General features: G+C 47.7%; 1 protein-coding gene across 1 annotated transcript in view; it reads left to right on the top strand.

The window, feature by feature from the left end:
- Nucleotides 1-20,483, top strand: part of LOC144496912 (complement C4-like) — a 137,801-nt gene that overhangs the window by 51,484 nt on the left and 65,834 nt on the right. The window contains exons 18-21 of the mRNA XM_078217528.1: nucleotides 1,139-1,253; nucleotides 7,379-7,449; nucleotides 10,763-10,902; nucleotides 13,978-14,187. Of these exons, the coding sequence (XP_078073654.1) occupies nucleotides 1,139-1,253; nucleotides 7,379-7,449; nucleotides 10,763-10,902; nucleotides 13,978-14,187 (536 nt within the window). The remainder of the gene's footprint in view (nucleotides 1-1,138; nucleotides 1,254-7,378; nucleotides 7,450-10,762; nucleotides 10,903-13,977; nucleotides 14,188-20,483) is intronic.

Below are 20,483 nucleotides of genomic sequence, written 5' to 3'. Positions count from 1 at the left end.
GCCATTTAATCAGAAATGTTTTTTTAAAAACATGAATTGTAAACATAGTGAGTAGGGCGGCACGGTGGCACAGTGGTTAGTATTGCTGCCCCACTGCGCCAGGGACCCAGGGTCACTTCCAGCCTTGGATGACTGTTTGTGTGGAGTTTGCATGTTCTCCCCATGGTCTGAGTGGGTCTCCTCCGGGGTGTTCTGGTTTCCTCCCACAATCCAAAGATGTGCACGTTAGGTGGATTAACCATGCTAAATTGCCCCTTAGTGTCCAAAGATATACAGGTTAGGTGGATTGACCATGCTAAATTGCCCCTTCGTGTCCAAAGATGTACAGATTAGGTAGATTGACCACGTTAAATTGTCCCTTCATTTCCAAAAATGTACAAGTTAGGTGGATTGACCATGCTAAATTGTTCCTTCGTGTCCCAGGCTGATTAGGTTAAGTGGATTAGCCAGGATAAATGTGCAGAGTTACGGTCAGGGAAAGGACCTGGGTTAATGCTCCTGTCAGTGAGTTGGTATAGACATAGATGGGCCGAATGACCTCCTTCTGCACTGTAGGGATTCTATGGATTCTTTCGCTTTGTATTATTCACGCATGTATAATTGTGCATCTCTTGTTTTGTTTTTGACTGGAACTCGATGAAATGAACCTGCTCAGCACATTTGATTTGAATTTGATTTGATTTGCTTTATTATTGTCACATGTATTTGCATAAAGTGAAAAGTATTGTTTCTTGTGCGCTGTACAAACAAAGCATACCATACATAGAGAAGGAAAGGAAAGAGAGAGTACAGAATGTAGTGTTACAATTGGCAGGAGGTAGAATTCAGGACCCAGGTTGGCACAGTGGTTAGCACTGCTACCTTACAATGCCAGGGACCTGGGTTCGATTCCTGGCTTAGGTCACTGTCTGTGTGGAGTCTGCACGTTCTCCTGTTTCCCCCAGGTGTTCTGGTTTCCTCCCACAGTCTGAAAGCCGTGTTGGTTAGGCGCGTTGGCCATGCTAAATTCTCCCTCAGTACATCCGAACAGAGTGCGGCGACTAGGATTTGTGTAGTAACTTCATTGCAATGTGAATGTAAGCCAACTTGTGACACTAATAAAGAAACTTTAAACTCACCTTTCTGCTCTTTTTTGTAGCGGCGGGGAATGATGGGGAGCCTTTCCTCGATGACACTCCTGCCCGATTGCGCAGCTACTTTCCACAAAGCTGGGAATGGAGAACACTTCCTATTTTGAGAAAAGGACTCCAAAAGTAAGATTATATTTTTCTACATCACTGTGTCCATACTTCTCACACAAATGGAGGGAGGGATCATTTTAACTTTTTGTAATAAAATGTGCGACTTTCTTTCAAGCGCTTTTTTTTTGTATTCTTTCATGGGATGTGAGCAGAAGAGGCCATTTGGCCCATCGAGTTGTACCGACTCTCTGCCTATCTTACCTCGGCCCTCTGCACCGCACTATCCCTCCAACCACACGCATTTACCATGGCTAATCATCTAATCTAGACATCTTGGGACATTAAGGGGCAATTTACCATGGCCAATCCACCTAACCTCCAACAAAGCATCCCATCCCCGCGCAATCCCCGTAACCTTATGTATTTACCCCATTAATTCCCCTCACCGATACATCTTAGGACATTAATGGGCAATTTGGCATGGCCAATCCAGCTAACCCACATATGAATCAACCACATCACTGTGTGTCTGGAGCCGCATGTAGGCCAAATCATATAAAGATGTCAGAACAGTCTTGACATGGTGGACGTGGAACTAATGTTTCCTCTTTTGGGTAAGTCCAGAACTAAGGGATACTGTTTCTAAATTAAGGGTCCCATTCATTGACTCTGTCTACAATTCCCGCTGCCTCAGCAAAGCAGCCATCATAATTAAAGACCCCACGCACCCCAGACATTCTCTCTTCCACCTTCTTCCTTCAGGAAAAAGATACAAAAGTCTGAGGTCACGTACTAACTGACTCAAGAACAACTTCTTCCCTGCTGCTGTCAGACTTTTGAATGGACCTACCTTGCATTAAGTTGATCTTTCTCTACACCCTAGCTATGACTGTAATAAGTACATTCTGCATTCTCTCGTTTCCTTCTCTATGAACGGTATGTTTTGTCTGTATAATGCGCAAGCAACAATACTTTTCACTCTATGTTAATACATGTGACAAGAATAAATCAAACCAAATCAAATTTTAGGACAGAAATTAGAAGATTTCTTTTTCTCTCCGAGGGTTGTTCCACTTTGCAACCCTCTTTCTCAGGATAAGGTGGAGGTGGATTCATAGAACATTTTTAAGACGGAGGTAGATCGATTCTAGTTTGGCAAGGAAATCAAATGTTTAGAGGGGTAGAAGAGAAATGTGGAACTTGGAACATAAACAAATCAACATTGATCTTATTGAGTGTAGGAGCAGTCTTGAGGGGCCGAAAGGTCTACTTCTGCTCCTATGTCTTGTGTTTGAATTTTCTTTTTTCCTTCCCAATCAGTGAACCAGATGGGATTTTACCAATAAACTAACGGACAGGGGGTGACGCCTGGCAGAAGTTGAACCTGTACCCCAAGAGCATGGGGCTATCTCCTAGATTACTCGTCTAGTGACATTACCTCGGTGCCAACGCTTCCCCCTTATGGGTGCTCCACCTGTTTATCTGGCACTGCAACAGTGACTATCCTTCAACAGGTCCTTCACTGGCTGTAAATTTATTTTAGACATCCTGAGACATCCAGGCCTCCACCCACCAGATTGCTCAGGACTCTGCTGCCTCCTACCTGTGGGAGGTCCCAGGCATAACGACTGCGGAAATTAAAGATGGACAGGGATACAAAGCAGAGAGTATTGGCTTGGTCCTCCTCTTGCTCTCGAGGGAGTGCAGCGAATGCTGATTTACCAGGCTGATTCCGGGTATGGCGGGATTGATGTATGAGGAGAGATTGACTAGGTTAGGATTGTCTTCGCAAGAATTCAGATGAATGAGCGCGGGGCGGTGAGGGGGGGGGGGGGATCTCATAGAGACTTATAAAATTCTAACAGGACGAGACAGGGTAGATGCAGGGAGGATGTTCCTGATGGTGGGGGAGTCCAGAACCAGAAGTCACAGTCTGAGGATTCGGGGTAGGAGATTTAGGATGGAGGTGAGGAAGCATTTCTTTCCCCGAAGTGTGGTGAGCCTGTGGAATTCATAACCACAGGAAGTAGTTGATGCCAAAACATTGGGGTGAATGGGATCAAAAGTTATGGGGAGAAAGCAAGATTAGGCTATTGAATTGGATGATCAGCCATGATCGTAATGAATGGCGGAGCAGGCTCAAAGGGCAAAATGGCCTCCTCCTGCTCCTATCTTCTATGTTTCTAGGCAACCTGCCAACATTACAACCTATTGACCAAATATCAAGTACATGGTACAGTCTGCCACTAAGATGATTTTGAACCTTCTGTGTTCCTATTTATGTCTAATTCGACCTGGAGGAGTAGACTTTCACCTCAGGCAGGCATGCAGCATGGGCCATGCAGGGTCATAGGAACATAGGGGCAGAAATGGGCAAATTCAGCCCTTCGAGCTTGCTCTGCCATGCAATCAGATCAGGGCTGATCACTCCCTGGTCTCAAATCCACTTTCCCCTGTTCCCCAAATCCCCTTATCCCTTTTTTTTATTAGAAATATATCTATCTCCTTCTTGAAACCATTCAACAGTTCAGACTCCTGTGGGGCAGCGAGTTCGACAAATTCTCCACCCTCTGCGAGAAAGTAGTTCCTCCTCATCTCAGTTTTAAATCTTCCGCCTCTCAGCCTATACACAGGGTCGGCACCATTCTACTTAATGTCGGTTTTTTCATGTGACTGCAATGGAACTGAATATCAGCTGTTGGGTTAAATGGGCAGCAAATCAGACACAACTCTCTTTGCCCCAGTATTGGAGACCATTTCTACTTTCACCATGTGTATTTTTTTTTCATCTTTCATTTTGTAACTTTATTGAAATGTTTATACAGCTCTTCTTCAAAGCTGTTTAGATGATGCCAATTTTATTAGCAACCTCCAATTCCTCATAGACTGGGGCCAGACAGACATAGGCTTTCTCCTCACCATCACCCCTGATAAGAGTGTACATCGATATTGTACAGTTTCTTGACGGCTTGTTTTATCTGATGATTATCAGCTTTGATGTCAACAATGAAAACTGATATATTGCCCCTGATTTGTCTACACTGCAGTGGTCAGAGGGAACTTAATGATAGCATAATGGTCGCATTTGTTCCTCTTGGACCACTATTTCTGAGGCACTTGGGTTGCCTCCTCAGTTTAAATGTCTTTGGTCCCCTGAAGGTGGGTATTGTCCTCATATACTTCTGCCAGTGATTATGAACTCCCTTCAAAATGGCCTTCTTTGTCTAAAAGGCCTTGGAATTCATCTCAGTCTTGGAAGGGAGAGCTTCACCCTTCACGTCCGGAGCTTGCGGTTGACAAATCTCTGGACATTCCTCTCAAATCAATTGTTTTTGAAGAACAACCTCCGTTGGTTTAATTTATTCTTTGGTGGGATGGTGGTTTCACAGAATCACAGGATCACAGAATACTACAGTGCAGAAGAGGCCCTTCGGCCCATCGAGTCTGCACCTACGCATGAAAGGCCCTGACCTGACCACCTAACCCCACTTACCAGCACTTGATCCATAGCCTTGAATGTTATGATATGCCAAGTACTCATCCAGATACTTTTTAAAGGATGTGAGGCAACCCCCCTTCCCCAGCCTCCCAGGCAGCACATTCCAGACCGTCACCATCCTCTGGGTAATTTTATTTTTTTCCTCAAATCCCCTCTAAACCACCCATCCCTCACTTTTAACTTGTGTCTGGAATGAAGAGCTTGCCGTATGAGGAACGGTTGAGGACTTTGGGTCTGTACTCGTTGGAGTTTAGAAGGATGAGGGGGGGGATCTTATTGAAACTTACAGGATACTGAGAGGCCTGGATAGAGTGGACGTGGAGAGGATGTTTCCACGAATAGGAAAAACTAGAACCAGAGGGAACAACCTCAGGCTAAAGGGATAATCCTTTAAAACAGAGATGAGGAGGAATTTCTTCAGCCAGAAAGTGGTGAATCTGTGGAACTCTTTGCCGTAGAAGGCTGTGGAGGCCAGGTAATTGAGAAACACGTTAGAGATAGATAGCTTCTTGACTAATATGGGATCAGGGGTTATGGGGAAAAGGCAGGAGGTTGGGGATGAGAAAAATATCAGCCATGGTTGAATGGCGGAGCAGACTCGATGGGCCGAGTGACCTAATTCTGCTCCTTTGTCTTATGGTCTATGGTGTCCCCTCATAACTGACCCTTCAACTAAAGGGAACAGCTGTTCCCTATCCACCCTGTCCATGCCCCTCATAATCTTGAACACTTCAATCAGGTCACCCCTCAGTCTTCTCTGCTCCAATGAAAACAACCCAAGCCTCTCCAACCTCTCTTCATAACTTAAATGTTCCATCCCAGGCAGCATCCTGATGAATCTCCTCTGCACCCCTTCCAGTGTGTTCACGTCCTTCCTATAATGTGGCGACCAGAACTGCGCACAGTGTTCCAGCTGTGGCCTCACCAAAGTTCGATATGACTCTATCATGACCTCTTTGCTTTTGTAAATTATACCCCCATTGATAAAGGCAAGTGTGCCATATGCTATTTTCACCACCCTATTAACCTGCCTTTCCGTGTTCAGTGGTCTATGGACAATTAAGCCAAGGTCCCTTTGTTTTTCAGAACTTACCAGTGTCAGACCTTTCATAGTATACATCCTTGTCAAATTACTCCTTCCAAAGTGTGTCACCTCACACTTTTCAGGGTTAAATTCCATCTGCCACTTAACCACCCATTTGACCATCTCGTCTATATCTTCCTGTGACCCAAGACACTCAACCTCACTGTTGCCCACCCAGCCAATGCCTGCATTTTTTCTCTTCCCTCAGTTTCCTTGAACTGAGTTTTAAAGTTTAATGCTTATTTATTAGTGTCACAAGTAGGCTTACATTAACACTGCAATGAAGTTACTGTGAAACAGTGACATGCCAGGGCCATTTCAGAGAGCAGTTAAGAGACAACGACCTGCTCTGGAGTCACATGTAGGCCAGACCAGGTCAGGATATCAGATTTCCATCCTTAAAGAGACATTAGTGAAGCAAGTGGGTTTTTCTTTTACAACACTCGATGGTAGTGTTGTTAAAATGTCACGGTGGCACAGTGGTTAGCACTGCCGACTCACAGCGCCAGGGGCCTGAGTTCAATTCTGGCCTCGGGTGACTGTGTGTGTGGAGTTTGCACATTCTCCCTGTGTCAGCGTGGGTTTCCTCCGGGTGTTCCGGTTTCCTCCCACAGTCCAAAGATGTGCGGGTTAGATCGATTGGCCATTCTAAATTGCCCCTTAGAGTCAGGGGGATTAGCAGGGTAAGTATGTGGCATTACGGGGATAGGGTGGGATTGTTGTTAGTGCAGGCTCGATGGGCCAAATAGCCTCCTTCTGCACTGTAGGGATTCTATGGTATTTTTGCGGTCACCACCACTTTCAATTTCAGATTAAGTGATCGAATTTAGATATTGAAGTACTAGCCTAGTTCCCCGGATTACTAATCTAGTGGCTTTATCAGTATAATCATTTATAGCCATTGGAACATTAAAAATAGTCCACAAATCTACTTTAGAGCAACTAATCACAGTACTTTAATTCTAAATCGAGACCATTGTTTTCAATGTGTGACTTCTTCTTTGCTAATGCCTGCTCCTTCTGTGAGGCTCTCAGGAGCTGTTGAAAGCTAGTTCCTTTTCACCTTCCACTCAATGGGAGGATCAGTATTCAGTTTTGAATTACATTTGGACTCGCACACCGGTAAACCACCACGATAAAGTAAGGATTCAACAGAAAGGTAACTCACTACGGGCTAGGTGTTATTTTGATGAAGCCAGCACCCCACACACAAATCAAGTGCAGGGATTTCAACTGCAAGCAGTGGTTGAAATCGACATTCTTACAACATTTTAAAGTTTATTTATTCGTGTCACAAGTAGGCTTAACACTGCAATGAAGTTGCTGTGGAAATCCCCCAGTCGCCACACTCCAGCGCCTGTTCGGGAACACTGAGGGAGAAGTTAGCATGGCCAATACATCTAACCAGCACGTCTTTCGATTGTGGGAGGAAACCGGAGCACCCGGAGGAAACCCACGCAGATACGGGGAGAACATGCAGATTCCGCACAGCCAGGAATCGAACCCGGGTCCCTGACGCTCTGAGGCAGCAGTGCTAACCACCGTGCCACCCGTTTTTTCCATGTTCATCATTTTGGATAATCAATGATTCTTTCTACCCCCATGTATTTCCAGGTTGACGGTTAACATTCCAGATTCCATAACAACGTGGGAAATTCAGGCGGTCGGCATGTTCGAGGAGAAAGGTAGAGAACTTCCTTCCTGATATTCAGTTTGCGAGATGGCGGTAGCATTGAATCAATATGAAAAACAGGACTCTGCCTCATGCATCACTGACTGGTCTGATGCAAAGTTTTAAATCCCTATCCAAACAATTTCCAAATTGGAAGGCTTTTTATATTATGTTCTTTATCATACAATTATTCATCTGGAGTCCAAGTGTTGGGGAAGAGATGCGGGCAGAGGGGAGGGGAGTGAGTCTTGGGGGAGGGAAGCGGGGAGAGGGGAGGGGAGTGAGTGTTCAGGGAGGGGTGCAGGCAGAGGGGAGGGGAGTGAGTGTTGGGGGAGGTCTGCGAGAAAGGGGAGGGGAGTGAGTGTTGGGGGAGGGAAGTGGGGAGAGAAGAGGGGAGTGAGTGTCAGGGGAGGGGTGCGGGGAGAGGGGAGGGGAGTGAGTGTCGGGGGAGGGGTGCGGGGAGAGGGGAGGGGAGTGAGTGTCGGGGGAGGGGTGGGAGGGGAGGGTGTGAGTGTTAGGGGAGCAATCTGGGGAAAGTGGAAGGGAGTGAGTCTTGGGGGAGGGATGCGGGGAGGGGTAAGTGAGTGTTGGGGGAGGGGTGTTGGCAGAGGGGAGGTGAGTGAGTTTGGGGGAGGGATGCTGGGAGTGAGTAGGGGAATGAGCTTTGGGGGAGGGATGCAGGGAGAGGGGAGTGAGTGTCGCGGGAGGAGTGTGGGGAGAGGGGAGGGAAGTGCGTGTTGGGGGAAGGATACGGGAAAGGGGAGGGGAGTGAGCGGAGAGAGGAGGGGAGTGAGTGTTGGGGGAGGTCTGCGAGAAAGGGGAGGGGAGTGAGTGTTGGGGGAGGGAAGCGGGGAGAGGGGAGGGGAGTGAGTGTCGGGGGAGGGGTGCGGGGAGAGGGGAGGGGAGTGAGTGTCGGGGGAGGGGAGGGGAGTGAGTGTCGGGGGAGGGGTGGGAGGGGAGGGTGTGAGTGTTAGGGGAGCAATCTGGGGAAAGTGGAGGGGAGTGAGGGTTGGGGGAGGGATGCAGGGAGAGGGGAGGGGAGTGAGTCTTGGGGGAGGGATGCGGGGAGGGGTAAGTGAGTGTTGGGGGAGGGGTGTTGGCAGAGGGGAGGGGAGTGAGTTTGGGGGAGGGATGCTGGGAGTGAGTAGGGGAATGAGCTTTGGGGGAGGGATGCAGGGAGAGGGGAGTGAGTGTCGGGGGAGGAGTGTGGGGAGAGGGGAGGGGAGTGCGTGTTGGGGGAAGGATACGGGAAAGGGGAGGGGAGTGAGTGTTGGGGGAGGGGTGAGCGGAGAGAGGAGTGGAGTGAGTGTTGGGGGAGGGGTGAGGGGAGAGAGGAGGGGAGTGAGTGTTGTGGGAAGGATACGGGGAGAGAGGAGGGGAGTGAGTGTTGGGGGAAGGATACGGGAGAGGGGAGGGGTGAGGAGAGAGAGGAGTGGAGTGAGTGTTGGGGGAGGGACGCGGGGAGAAGGGAGGGGAGTGAGTGTTGGGGGAGGATTGTGGGGAGAGGGGAGGACAGTGAGTGTTGGGGGAGGAGTGCGGGGAGAAGGGAGGGGTGCGAATGTTGGGGGAGGGGTGAGGGGAGAGGAGAGGGGAGTGAGTGTTATGGGAGAGATGTGGGGAAAGGGGAGGGGAGTGAGTGTTGGGGAGGGATGCAGGGAGGGGAGGGGATTGAGTCTTGGGGGAGGGGTGCGGGGGGAGGGGAGTGAGAGTTGGGGAGGGATGCAGGGAGGGGGAGGGATGAGGGGAGAGGGGAGGGGATTGAGTCTTGGGGGAGAGATGTGGGGAGAGTGGAGGGGAGTGAGTATTGGCGGATAGGAAGAGGAGAGGTGGGGGGCAAGGGATGAGGGAGGGGATGGAGGAGTGAGTGTGGAAAGAGATGGTGGAGGGACAATGGTGGAGAGGATGGAGGAGTGACAGTGGGAAGGGGGTGGAGGAGGGGCAATAGGGGAGGGGATGGAGGAGTGACAGTGGGAAGGGGTGGAGGAGGGGCAATAGGGGAGGGGATGGAGGAGTGACAGTGGGAAGGGGTGGAGGAGGGGCAATAGGGGAGGGGATGGCAGAGGGGGTGTGGGGGAGGGGATGGAGGAGGGGGTGTGGGTGTAGGGAGTGGAGGAGGGGCATGGGGAGAGGAGAGGTGTGGGGAGGGAGTCACTACAGTCAGTCAGTAGCTCGCTTTACATCTCTGGCCCATTTTGTTCCCCCCCCCAATGAGATTGTGCACAGCGTAAAATCAAACACCAATTTACTATCGTCCATTTCCCACTGCTGCAAGACCAAACTTTGGGTGTGAGTTTGAATGGAAGTCAATGTGAGTTGGTGTTTGTGCACAATCGGGGACGTGCAAGGAATAATATTGGAACCGGCACAGTGGTTAGCCTCACAGTGCCAGGGACCCGGGTTCGATTCCAGCCTCGAGTCACTGTCCACGTGGAGTTTGCACGTTCTCCTCGTGTCTGTGTGGGTTTCCTCCGGGTCCTCTGGTTTCCACATTGAAAAAATGTGCTGGTTAGGTGGATTGGTCATGCTAAATTGCTCTTTAATCTCCCACGCTATGTAGCTTAGGTGGATTGGCTTAGGTAAATGCACTGGGTTAGGTGGATAAGGCAGGGGACAGCACTTGGTGGTGATGCTCTTTTGGAGAGCCGGTGCAGATTTGATGGGCAGAATGGCCTCCTTCTGCACTGTAGAGATTTTATGGTTTGGAAAATCCACAAATGTGGTGACAAAGATTGAGGTTTTTAAAGTTCACAACTGGGCTTACATTAACACTGCAATGAAGTTACTGTGAAAATCCCCTAGTCGCCACACTCCGACGCCTGTTCGGGTACACTGAGGGAGAATTTAGCATGGCCAGTGTACCTAACCAGCACGTCTTTCAGACTGTGGGAGGAAACCAGAGCATCTGGAGGAAACCCACGCAGACATGGGGAGAACGTGCAGACTCTGCAACTCTGCACAGACGGTGACCCAAGCCAGAAATCGAACCCTGGCGCTATGAGGCAGCAGTGCTAACCACTGTGCCACCGTGTCACCCTCTGCCGCAAAATGAACATATTATTTGAATTTATCAAGGAAATATTTCTCAAGCACCGATTTCAGCCAATGTAAAAATTTGCTTCCTCACCGTGTCCCTGGGAGTGGGAGGCAACAGCACTGGGGAAGGAAAAGGTTTATCAGGGACAATGCCGATGGATGAAGTATCAGCAGACAATGAACCAAGTACCAGGCTTGGGCAGAATATATGTGACATGACATGACCGAGTGGTCTTCACTCTGATTTCTATCACTATACATATAAGTTTTGATATGTATCTTTTCATTTTAAGGGTTTTGTGTTGCGGAGCCCAAGAAAATGAAAGTCTTCAGGCCATTTTTTATAGCGCTGAGGCTGCCATATTCCGTCAAAAGAAATGAACAGCTGGAAGTGAGAGCAATTTTGTACAATTATCTCGAAGATGACATCACGGTAAGATGTGAAACAGAAAGTTGTTGTCAGCTTTAGTGCGATAGTCAGATAATAAAGATGTATTGAGTGGGAGAGACAATTGTGTTCCATTGCCATGGCAAATCCCAAATAAGCCATCATTGAGGGGCGAAGGTGGTGCATTGGTAATATCACTGGGATAGGAGTCCAAAGACGTCTAACACTCTTGATCGTAAGACCATAAGTGGCACAGTGGTTGACACTGCTGCCTCACAGCACCAGAGACTCGGGTTCAGTTTCAACCTTGGGTGAATGCCTGTGTTGAGTTTGCATGTTCTGCCTGTGTCAAAAGAGGCTTCTTCCACGTGCTCCGGTTTTCCCCCACAGTCCAAAGATGTGTGGGTTATGTTGATTGGCCGTGCTAAATTGACCCTACTGTCAGGGGATTATCAGGGTAAATACATGGGGTTACAGGGATAGGGCCTGGGTGGGATCATTGTTGGTGCAGACTCGATGGGCTGAATGGCTCCTTCTGCACTGTAGGCATTCTATGATTCTATGATAGCCACCCAGTTCAGGGGCAGTTGGGGATGGCCAACAAAGGCCAACATTGTCAGAATCGGAAACAAAATCCTGCATGTTAACAAATAAAGCACATGACTTATGGGAATCCCACATATATCTTTCACCACAGAAATATGTAAGAAATATGGTTAGACGTTTAGTTTAAAGTTTATGTATTAGTGTTAAAAGTAACCTTACATTAAACACTGCAATGAAGTTACTATGAAAATCCCTAGTCACCACATTCCGGTACCTGTTCGGGTACATTGAGGGAGGATTTCGCATGACCATGCACGTTTTTAGCACAGCCAATCACCCAACCCACGCATCTTTGGAGTGTGGGAGGAAACCGGAGCACCCGAAGGAAACCCACGGAGACACAAGTGCAGACTCCGCACAGACAGTGACCCGAGGCTGGAATCAAATCCGGGTCTCTGGCGCTGTGAGTTAGCAGTGCTAACCACTGTGCCAACGTGCCACCCCCATTTGCTTGTTATCAACGACAAAAAATGACAGGAATGAACCACTAACTCACTGAAAAAAATCCACAAGGCAATATTAGCAGCCAATCCATTGGTAATGGCAAACATGTGTGACTCAAGTAGGGCAGCACGGTAGCACAGTGGTTAGCACTGCTGCTTCACAGCTCCAGGGACCTGGGTTCGATTTCTGGCTTGGGTCACTGTCTGTGTGGAGTTTGCACATTCTCCTCGTGACTGTGTGGGTTTCCTCCGGGTGCTCCGGTTTCCTCCCACAGTCCAAAAATGTGCGGGTTAGGTTGATTGGCCACGCTAAAAATTGCCCTTAGTGTCCTGAGATGTATAGGTTGGAGGGATTAGTGGGTGGATATGGGGGTAGGGCCTGGGTGGGATTATGGTCGGTGCAGACGCGATGGGCCGAATGGCCTCTTTCTGTACTGTAGGGTTTCTATGATATTTCATAATGAACAACAATTTATACTTCTTTGAGGGACTTGAACTTAATAAAAGGTCGCAAGACGCTACACGCAAGTGTTACGAAGCAGATAATGGCACTGAATCAAACTAGGCAGATATCAGGATAGATAGCCAAATGGTCAGTCCAAAATGTCGGGTTCAAGAAGAAGGGTGGCACGGTGGCACAGTGGTTGGCACTGCTGCCTCACAGCATCAGGGACCCGGGTTCGATTCCCGGCTTGGGTCACTATCTGTGTGGAGTTTGCACGTTCTCCCCGTGTCTGCATGGGTTTCCTCTGGATGCGCCGGTTTCCTCCTTCAGTCTGAAAGACGTACAGGTTAGATGAATTAGCCATGCTAAATTCTCCCTCAGTGTACCCAAGCAGGCGCCGGAGTGTGGCAACTGGGGGATTTTTACCCGAACTTCATTGCAGTGTGAATGTAAGCCTACTTCTGACAATAAATAAACTTTAAAAAGTTCCTTAAATAAATAAATTGTGTTAGGAGAGGCATGGAGGTTTAGGGAAGGAATTCCAAGTCTTGGAGCCTAGATGGCTGAGGCAACTATAGGTGGAGCGGTTATAATTGAGGCTGCACAGGAAAAGTAATGTGTGTATCAGGGGGATGGTGAGGCAAAAGGGGAGAGACATAGATAGGGAAGAGTGAGAACATGCAGAGATTTGAAAAGAAGGAGGATAAGTGTAAAATTGCAGCGTTGCTTAACCAAGGACAGTGGTGAGAAGGGAATGTGGGTGCAGGGGGGCGGTTTGTCAGGGAGAGGAGATGGGGCGGGATCTGGGAATGCTCAGAGAGCAGTTGGCTTCTGGTCCTTTTGCACCAATGTTAATTCTGTCATATATATACTGTCTTTTGGTCACACACGTAGATGGGATGGCAAAGAAGGCAAATGGCGTGTTTGCCTTTCTTGGTTGGGGCATGGAGTACAAGAGACAGGATGTCATGTTGAAGCTTTATAAAACTTTGGTTAGGCCACACTTAGAGTATTGCGTTCAATTCTGGTTGCCACATTACAGGAAGAATGGAGGATTTGGAGAAGGTGTAGAAAAGGTTTACCAGGATGCTGCCTGGATTAAAGGGTGTGAGCTGTAAGGAGAGGCTGGACAAACTAGAGCTGTTTTGTTTAGAGTGGCGGAGGCTGAGGGGAGACCTGATTGAAGCCTATAAGATTATGAGAGGCATAGATAGGGCTGACAGTCAGAATCTTTTCCCCAGAGTTGAAATGTCTAATACTAGGAGGCATGCATTTAAGGTGAGGGGGGGAAAGTTCAAAGGAGCTGTGAGGGGCAAGGTTTTACAGTGGTAGCTGTCTGGAAAGCCCTGACTGGGGTGGTCGCGCAGATAGATACAATAGGGGCATTTATGGGACTTTTAGATAAGCACATGAATATGCAAAGAATAGAGGGATATAGACCAAGGGCAGTCAGAAGGGATTAGTATAATTTGGCATCATGTTCAGCACAACTTCGAGGGCTGAAGGGCCTGTTCCTATGGCATACTGTTCATTGTTCTATGTTCTATTTCCAAAATGCATGATTTGATTTTGTTTAACCAACCTTCCATCTTTGTAATACATTTTGTTTTCTATGTATACAACTAGATGAAAGTATACATGAAGCCTGTAGATTCGCTTTGCAGTCCTGCCACAGGCGAGAAGAACACAAGAACTGTGCTGGTCAAGGGAAACACGGCCTATGCTATATACTTCTCGGTTGTCCCACTCGCCATTGGTACCATTCCAATCGCCGTGGTTGCCTACCATGAGGATGGAATGATAAGTGATGCCATTTCAAAAAACCTCAATGTAGTGGTGAGTCAATGATATTAATTAATTTGATTTTTGATTTAAGTTGATTTGATTTATTATTGCCACATGTATTAGGATACAGTGAAAAGTATTGTTTGTTGCATGCCATTAAGCATATTGTTCATAGAGTACATAGGGGAGAAGGAAAGGAGAGGATGCAGTATGTTACAGTCACAGAGAAAGATCAACTTAATATAAGGAAGGACCATTCAAAATTCTGACAGCAGCAGGGAAAAAGCAGTTCTTGAGTCGTGACCTCAGACTTTTGTATCTTTTTCCCGATGCTCAGGGAGACGAGAGATGAAATTGCTGGGCCTCTGATGGAAATCTTTGTCACTTCTTTGGACACAGGTGAGGTCCCTGAGGATTGGAGGATAGCGAATGTGGTCCCGTTGTTTAAGAAGGGTAGCAGGGATAACGCGGGAAATTATAGGCCGGTGAGCTTGACGTCCGTGGTAGGGAGGTTGTTGGAGAGGATTCTTAGAGACAGGATGTATGTGCATTTAGAACGGAACAATCTCATTAGTGACAGACAGCATGGTTTTGTAAGAGGGAGGTCGTGCCTTACAAATTTGGTGGAGTTTTTTGAGGAGGTGACAAAAATGGTTGACGAAGGAACGGCCGTGGATGTCGTCTATATGGATTTCAGTAAGGCATTTGACAAAGTCCCACATGGCAGGTTGGTTAAGAAGGTTAAGGCTCATGGGATTCAAGGAGAAGTGGCTAGATGGGTGGAGAACTGGCTTGGCCATAGGAGACAGAGGGTAGTGGTCGAAGGGTCTTTTTCCGGCTGGAGGTCTGTGACCAGTGGTGTTCCGCAGGGCTCTGTACTGGGACCTCTGCTATTTGTGATATATATAAATGATTTGGAAGAAGGCGTAACTGGTGTTATCAGCAAGTTTGCGGATGACATGAAGATGGCTGGACTTGCGGATAGCGATGAGCATTGTCGGGCAATACAGCAAGATATAGATAGGCTGGAAAATTGGGCGGAGAGGTGGCAGATGGAATTTAATCCGGATAAATGCGAAGTGATGCATTTTGGAAGAAATAATGTAGGGAAGAGTTATACAATAAATGGCAGAGCCAGCAAGAGTATAGAAACACAGAGGGACCTAGATGTGCAAGTCCACAAATCCTTGAAGGTGACAACACAGGTGGAGAAAGTGGTGAAGAAGGCATATGGTATGCTTGCCTTTATAGGACGGGGTATAGAGTATAAAAGCTGGAATCTGATGATGCAGCTGTATAGAACGCTGGTTAGGCCACATTTGGAGTACTGCGTCCAGTTCTGGTCGCCGCACTACCAGAAGGACGTGGAGGCTTTAGAGAGAGTGCAGAGAAGGTTTACCAGGATGTTGCCTGGTATGGAGGGTCTTAGCTTTGAGGAGAGATTGGGTAGACTGGGGTTGTTCTCCCTAGAAAGACGGAGAATGAGGGGAGATCTAATAAAGGTGTACAAGATTATGAAGGGGATAGATAGGGTGAACGGTGGGAAGCTTTTTCCCAGATCAGAAGTGACGATCACGAGGGGTCATGGGCTCAAGGTGAGAGGGGCGAAGTATAACTCAGATATTAGAGGGATGTTTTTTACACAGAGGGTGGTGGGGGCCTGGAATGCGCTGCCAAGTAGGGTGGTGGAGGCAGACACACTGACATCATTTAAGACTTACCTGGATCGTCACATGAGCATCCTGGGAATGGAGGGATACAAGCGATTGGTCTAGTTGGACCAAGGAGCGGCACAGGCTTGGAGGGCCGAAGGGCCTGTTTCCTGTGCTGTACTGTTCTTTGTTCTTTATGTGTGGGGCCCTTGATTATGCTGGCTGCTTTCCCGAGGCAGCAGAAGTGCAGACAGAATCCACGGATGGGAGGCTGATTTGTGTGATGGACTGGGCTATGTTAATAACCCTTTGTAGTTTCTTGCGGTCTTGGTCAGAGCAGGAGCCATACCAAGCTGTGATACATCCAGAAAGAATGCTTTCTATGGTGCACCTGTAAAAATTGATGAGAGTCGTGGCGGACATGCCAAATTTCCTTAGACTCCTGAGAAAGTAGAGGTGTTGGTGGGATTACATTTCCTCCCTCTGGCATGTACTTATTCCTCATTCTGAATTCTCTGGAAGAGACACCATGCCTGCTTGTGAATTTTCTATTCTATGTTGGTCACACTCTCTAGCAACATATATTAGTTTGAATTGTCTGGTCATTTTGCACTCCCTTTTGTCCCTCTTTTCTTATGGTGTAGCTGCAGGTTTTCACAGCGAGGCTGCACCCTGGAATGAGTTTCTGAAGATGCTCTCCCAACTTCATCCCCATCCCTTGTCTTTAATATGCTCTTAATTTTGTTATTGTCACATGTATTGGGATACAGTGAAAAGTATTGACTCTTGCGCACTGTACAGACAAAACAGTACGTAGAGTACATAGAGGGAAGGAAAAGAGAGGGTGCAGAATACGTAGTTCTGCTGAGGTGGGCTGATATACTAATGAACAAATGCCACGTGGTTAACTATCTCCAGTGTCCTCAAAATAGCTGGAACCTTGTCCGACATAACACCAGTGGGGTGCAGTTCCAAAGGTATGCCATTGGCTGTGAATTATTCGAGGATCGTAAAAGACACCTTTATAAGTGATGACCGTTGCAATGTGAAAGCACAAGAACTGCAGGTACATGGGAACACCGTCACTGAAAGTTCCCCACTAAGCCAATCATAGAATCATAAAATCCGACAAAGCAGAAGGAGGCCATTCGGCCCATTGAGTCTTCGTCGACCACAATCCCACCCAGGCCCTATCCCCATAACCCCATGCATTTACCCGAGCTAGTCTGACACTAAGGGGCAAAGTAGCATGGCCAATCCACCTAACCCGCACATCCTTGGACTATGGGGGGAAACTGGAGCACCCAGAGGAAACCCACGCAGACACGGGGAGAATGTGCAAACTCCACACAGACAGTGACCCAAGCCGGGAAACGAATCTGGGTCCCCTGGCGCTGTGCAGCAGCAGTGCTAACCACTGTGCCACCGTGCCATCCTGACTTTGCTATCCTGACTTGGCAATGTATCGCTATTCCTTCACTGTTGGCGGGGCAAAATCCTGGAACACTCTCCCTAAAAGCACTGTGGGTGTACCTACACCACTTGGACTGCAACGGTTCAAGAAGGCGGCTCACCACCACCTTCTCGAAGGCAATTAGGGATGGGCAATGGCTGCTGGCTGAGCCAGTGAAGCCAAATCCCATGAGTGAATGCAAAAGGAAAGTATTTCCTCTACTTTCCCCTCTTCTACTGTCCCCCACGTTCCTTTCCAGTGGCATCATGATGCTGAAAATCTGAAATAAAAGGGTAACAGTTGTGATGCAACCAAAAGAGAAAATGCTGGAAAATCTCAGCAGGTCTGGCAGCATCTGTGAGGAGAGAAAAAAGCTGATGTTTCAAGTTCAGATGACCCTTCGTCAAAGCTAAAAGACATAGAAAGTGGGAGATATTTATACAGTAGAGTGAGGGAATGAAAGATGAGTCACAGCCACAGAAAGAAGGGGAAAGGCTGCTAATGGCTGTCCATAGAGAGAATAGAAGGTGTGAATGGCCAAATGGCAGAGAAGCTGAAATCAGAGGGTAAACTGTGACAGATGAAGATGTGGGGGGACAGGGATGGGAGAGAGATAAAATTGAGAAAAAGGGGGAAAGGGGAAGTAAAGGGGGAGGAAAGGTAAAGGAATAAAATAGGGGGAAAGAGTGGTGGGGGAAAGAAAAATAAACACAATAAAGAAATAAAAGGGAGACAACAGTTAAAAATAAATGAAATTAAAACAAAGGGGTTTTGATTTGATTTATTATTGTCACATGTATTAACATACAGTGAAAAGTATTGTTTCTTGTACGCGATACAGACAAAATCTACCGTTCATCGAGACGGAAATGAGAGAGTGCAGAATGTAGTGTTACAGTCATAGCTAGGGTATAGAGAAAGATCAACTTAATGCAAGGGAAGTCCATTCAAAAGTCTGACGGCAGCAGGAAAGAAGCTGTTCTTGAGTCAGTTGGGACGTGACCTCAGGCTTTTGTATCTTTTTCCCGAAGGAAGAAGGTGGAAGAGAGAATGTCCGGGGTGCGAGGGGTCCTTAATTATGCTGGCTGCTTTGTCGAGGCAGCGGGAAGTGTAGACAGAGTCAATGGATGGGAGGCTGGTTTGCACGATGGATTGGGCTACATTCACGACCTTGTGCAGTTCCTTGCGGTCTTGGGCAGAGCAGGAGCCATACCAAGCTGTGATACAACCAGAAAGAATGCTTTCTATGGTGCATCCATAAAAGTTGGTGAGAGTCGCAGCTGACATGCCAAATTTCCTTAGTCTTCTGAGAAAGTAGAGGCGTTGGTGTGTTTGAGGCAAAGCTCTGATGCAAAGTCTTTGAGCTGAAATACTGACATTGGTTCTCCCTCGAGATGCTGGCTGAAGTGTGGAGAATTTCCAATATTTGCTGACTTGGTTTCGGAGCATGTTTTGAGTCAGTACAGAGGGTGTTCTCAAGATATCAAAGGCCAGCCCCACCCTGTGCTCATCCCAACTTTCCAAAAATCCCTGCACACCTGCGCAGTCATCCATCTAAAGAGTCCATTGGAACCCCGGACTCGTCTACGTTGCATTTTGGTTAGACCATCAGCAAATTGCCAGTCCTTAATGCTGCCATTTACACTTCCCTTCGATGGGATTCCGCTTCCCGCCTTTGTAGCATGTTTTCCGGCTGCGAAGGCAGCTCGTCTTTGACCAGCAGGGTGATCTTCCAGTCCCGCCACCGTCAACACCATTTTGCACTGTTTGCCAACCACTCCACCAGGGATCAATCACAGAATCGTAGATGCCTGACAATGCAGAGGGAGGCCATTCGGCCTATCCCTAGTCTGCACTGACTACAAACGCACCATGACCCTATTCCCATAACCCCATATATTTACCCTGCTAGTTCCCCTGACACTAAGGTCAATTTAGATTGGCCAATCAACCTAACCCGCAAATCCTTTGAGTGTGAGAGGAAACCGGAGCACCTGAAGGAAATCTATGCAGACACGGGGAGAATATGCAAACTCCACACAGACAGTGACCCGAGGCTGGAATTGAACCCGGGTCCCTGGTTCCATGAAACAGCAGTGCTAACCGCTGTGCCACCGTGCCATATCAAAGCGAGGAGATGGTGGGGAGGGGGCTAAGGTGATGGTGAGGGGCGGCGGGGTGGAAGATTGCCACCGATGAGATTGGGAGATCCCACAACCAGAAGGATCGATGGATTCCCGATGGCCTTGTCTACTCTTTCCTCACTCAGACGTATTCCTGAAGTTCTATTTTGCTCCACCTGTTCCACCCCACCTTAAACCGTCTAAAATCCATCACGTTCCTTCCTTGAATATGAACACATATGGATAAACTCAGCAGACCTGGCAGCATCTGTGGGAGAGAGACATAGAGTTAATGTTTGGAGCCATATGATTCATCGACAGAAGAGTCTGCTAATTTCTATAGAAGACACATACGGACTGGAATATTCCTCTCTCTCCAGAATTTTCTGATTTCCAGCATCTGCAGTATTTTGCTTTTATAAATTTCTCCCTCTCTACCGCTCTGAGGAAGAGTCATCCCAATTCAAAACAATTCGCCCTCCTCAGATGCTGCCAGACCTGCTGAGTTTATCCAGCATTTTCTCTGTATATTTCTGCCGGACGCCATGTGGCTTTAAGTAACAGCACTGAAAGTAAGCGTGCAGGTACAGCAGGCTGTAAAGAAGGCAAATGGTATGTTGGCCTTCTTAGCTAGAGGATTTGAGTATAGGGATAACAATGTTTTGCTGAAATTGTACAGGGCATTGGTGAGGCCACACCAGGAGTATTGTGTGCAGTTTTGGTGTCCTTAACTGAGGAAGGATGTCCTTGCTATAGAGGGAGTACAGCGAAGGTTTATCAGACTGATTCCTGGGATGGCAGGTCTGCCATATGGGGAGAGACTAAGTCGGCTAGGATTATATTCATTAAAGTTTGGAAGAGTGAGAGGGGATCTCATAGACGCTTATAAAATTCTAACGGGGTCAGACAGGGTAGATTCAGAAAGAATGTTCCCAATGGTGGGGGGAGTCCAGAACTAGGGGTCGTAATTTGAGGATAAGGGGTAAACCTTTTAGAACTGAGATAAGGAAAAATATTCTTCGCGCAGAGGGTGGTGAATGTGTGGAATTTGCTGCCACAGAATGTAGTTGAGGCCAAAACATCGTCTGATTTCAAGAAGAAATTAGATATAGCTCTTGG

The sequence above is a fragment of the Mustelus asterias genome, chromosome 8 (genome assembly GCF_964213995.1).
Source record: "Mustelus asterias chromosome 8, sMusAst1.hap1.1, whole genome shotgun sequence".
In the NCBI taxonomy this organism is placed as follows: Eukaryota; Metazoa; Chordata; class Chondrichthyes; order Carcharhiniformes; family Triakidae; genus Mustelus; species Mustelus asterias.
The sequence above is the reverse complement of the archived record's forward strand: the minus strand, read 5'-3'. Positions and strand labels throughout refer to the sequence as shown.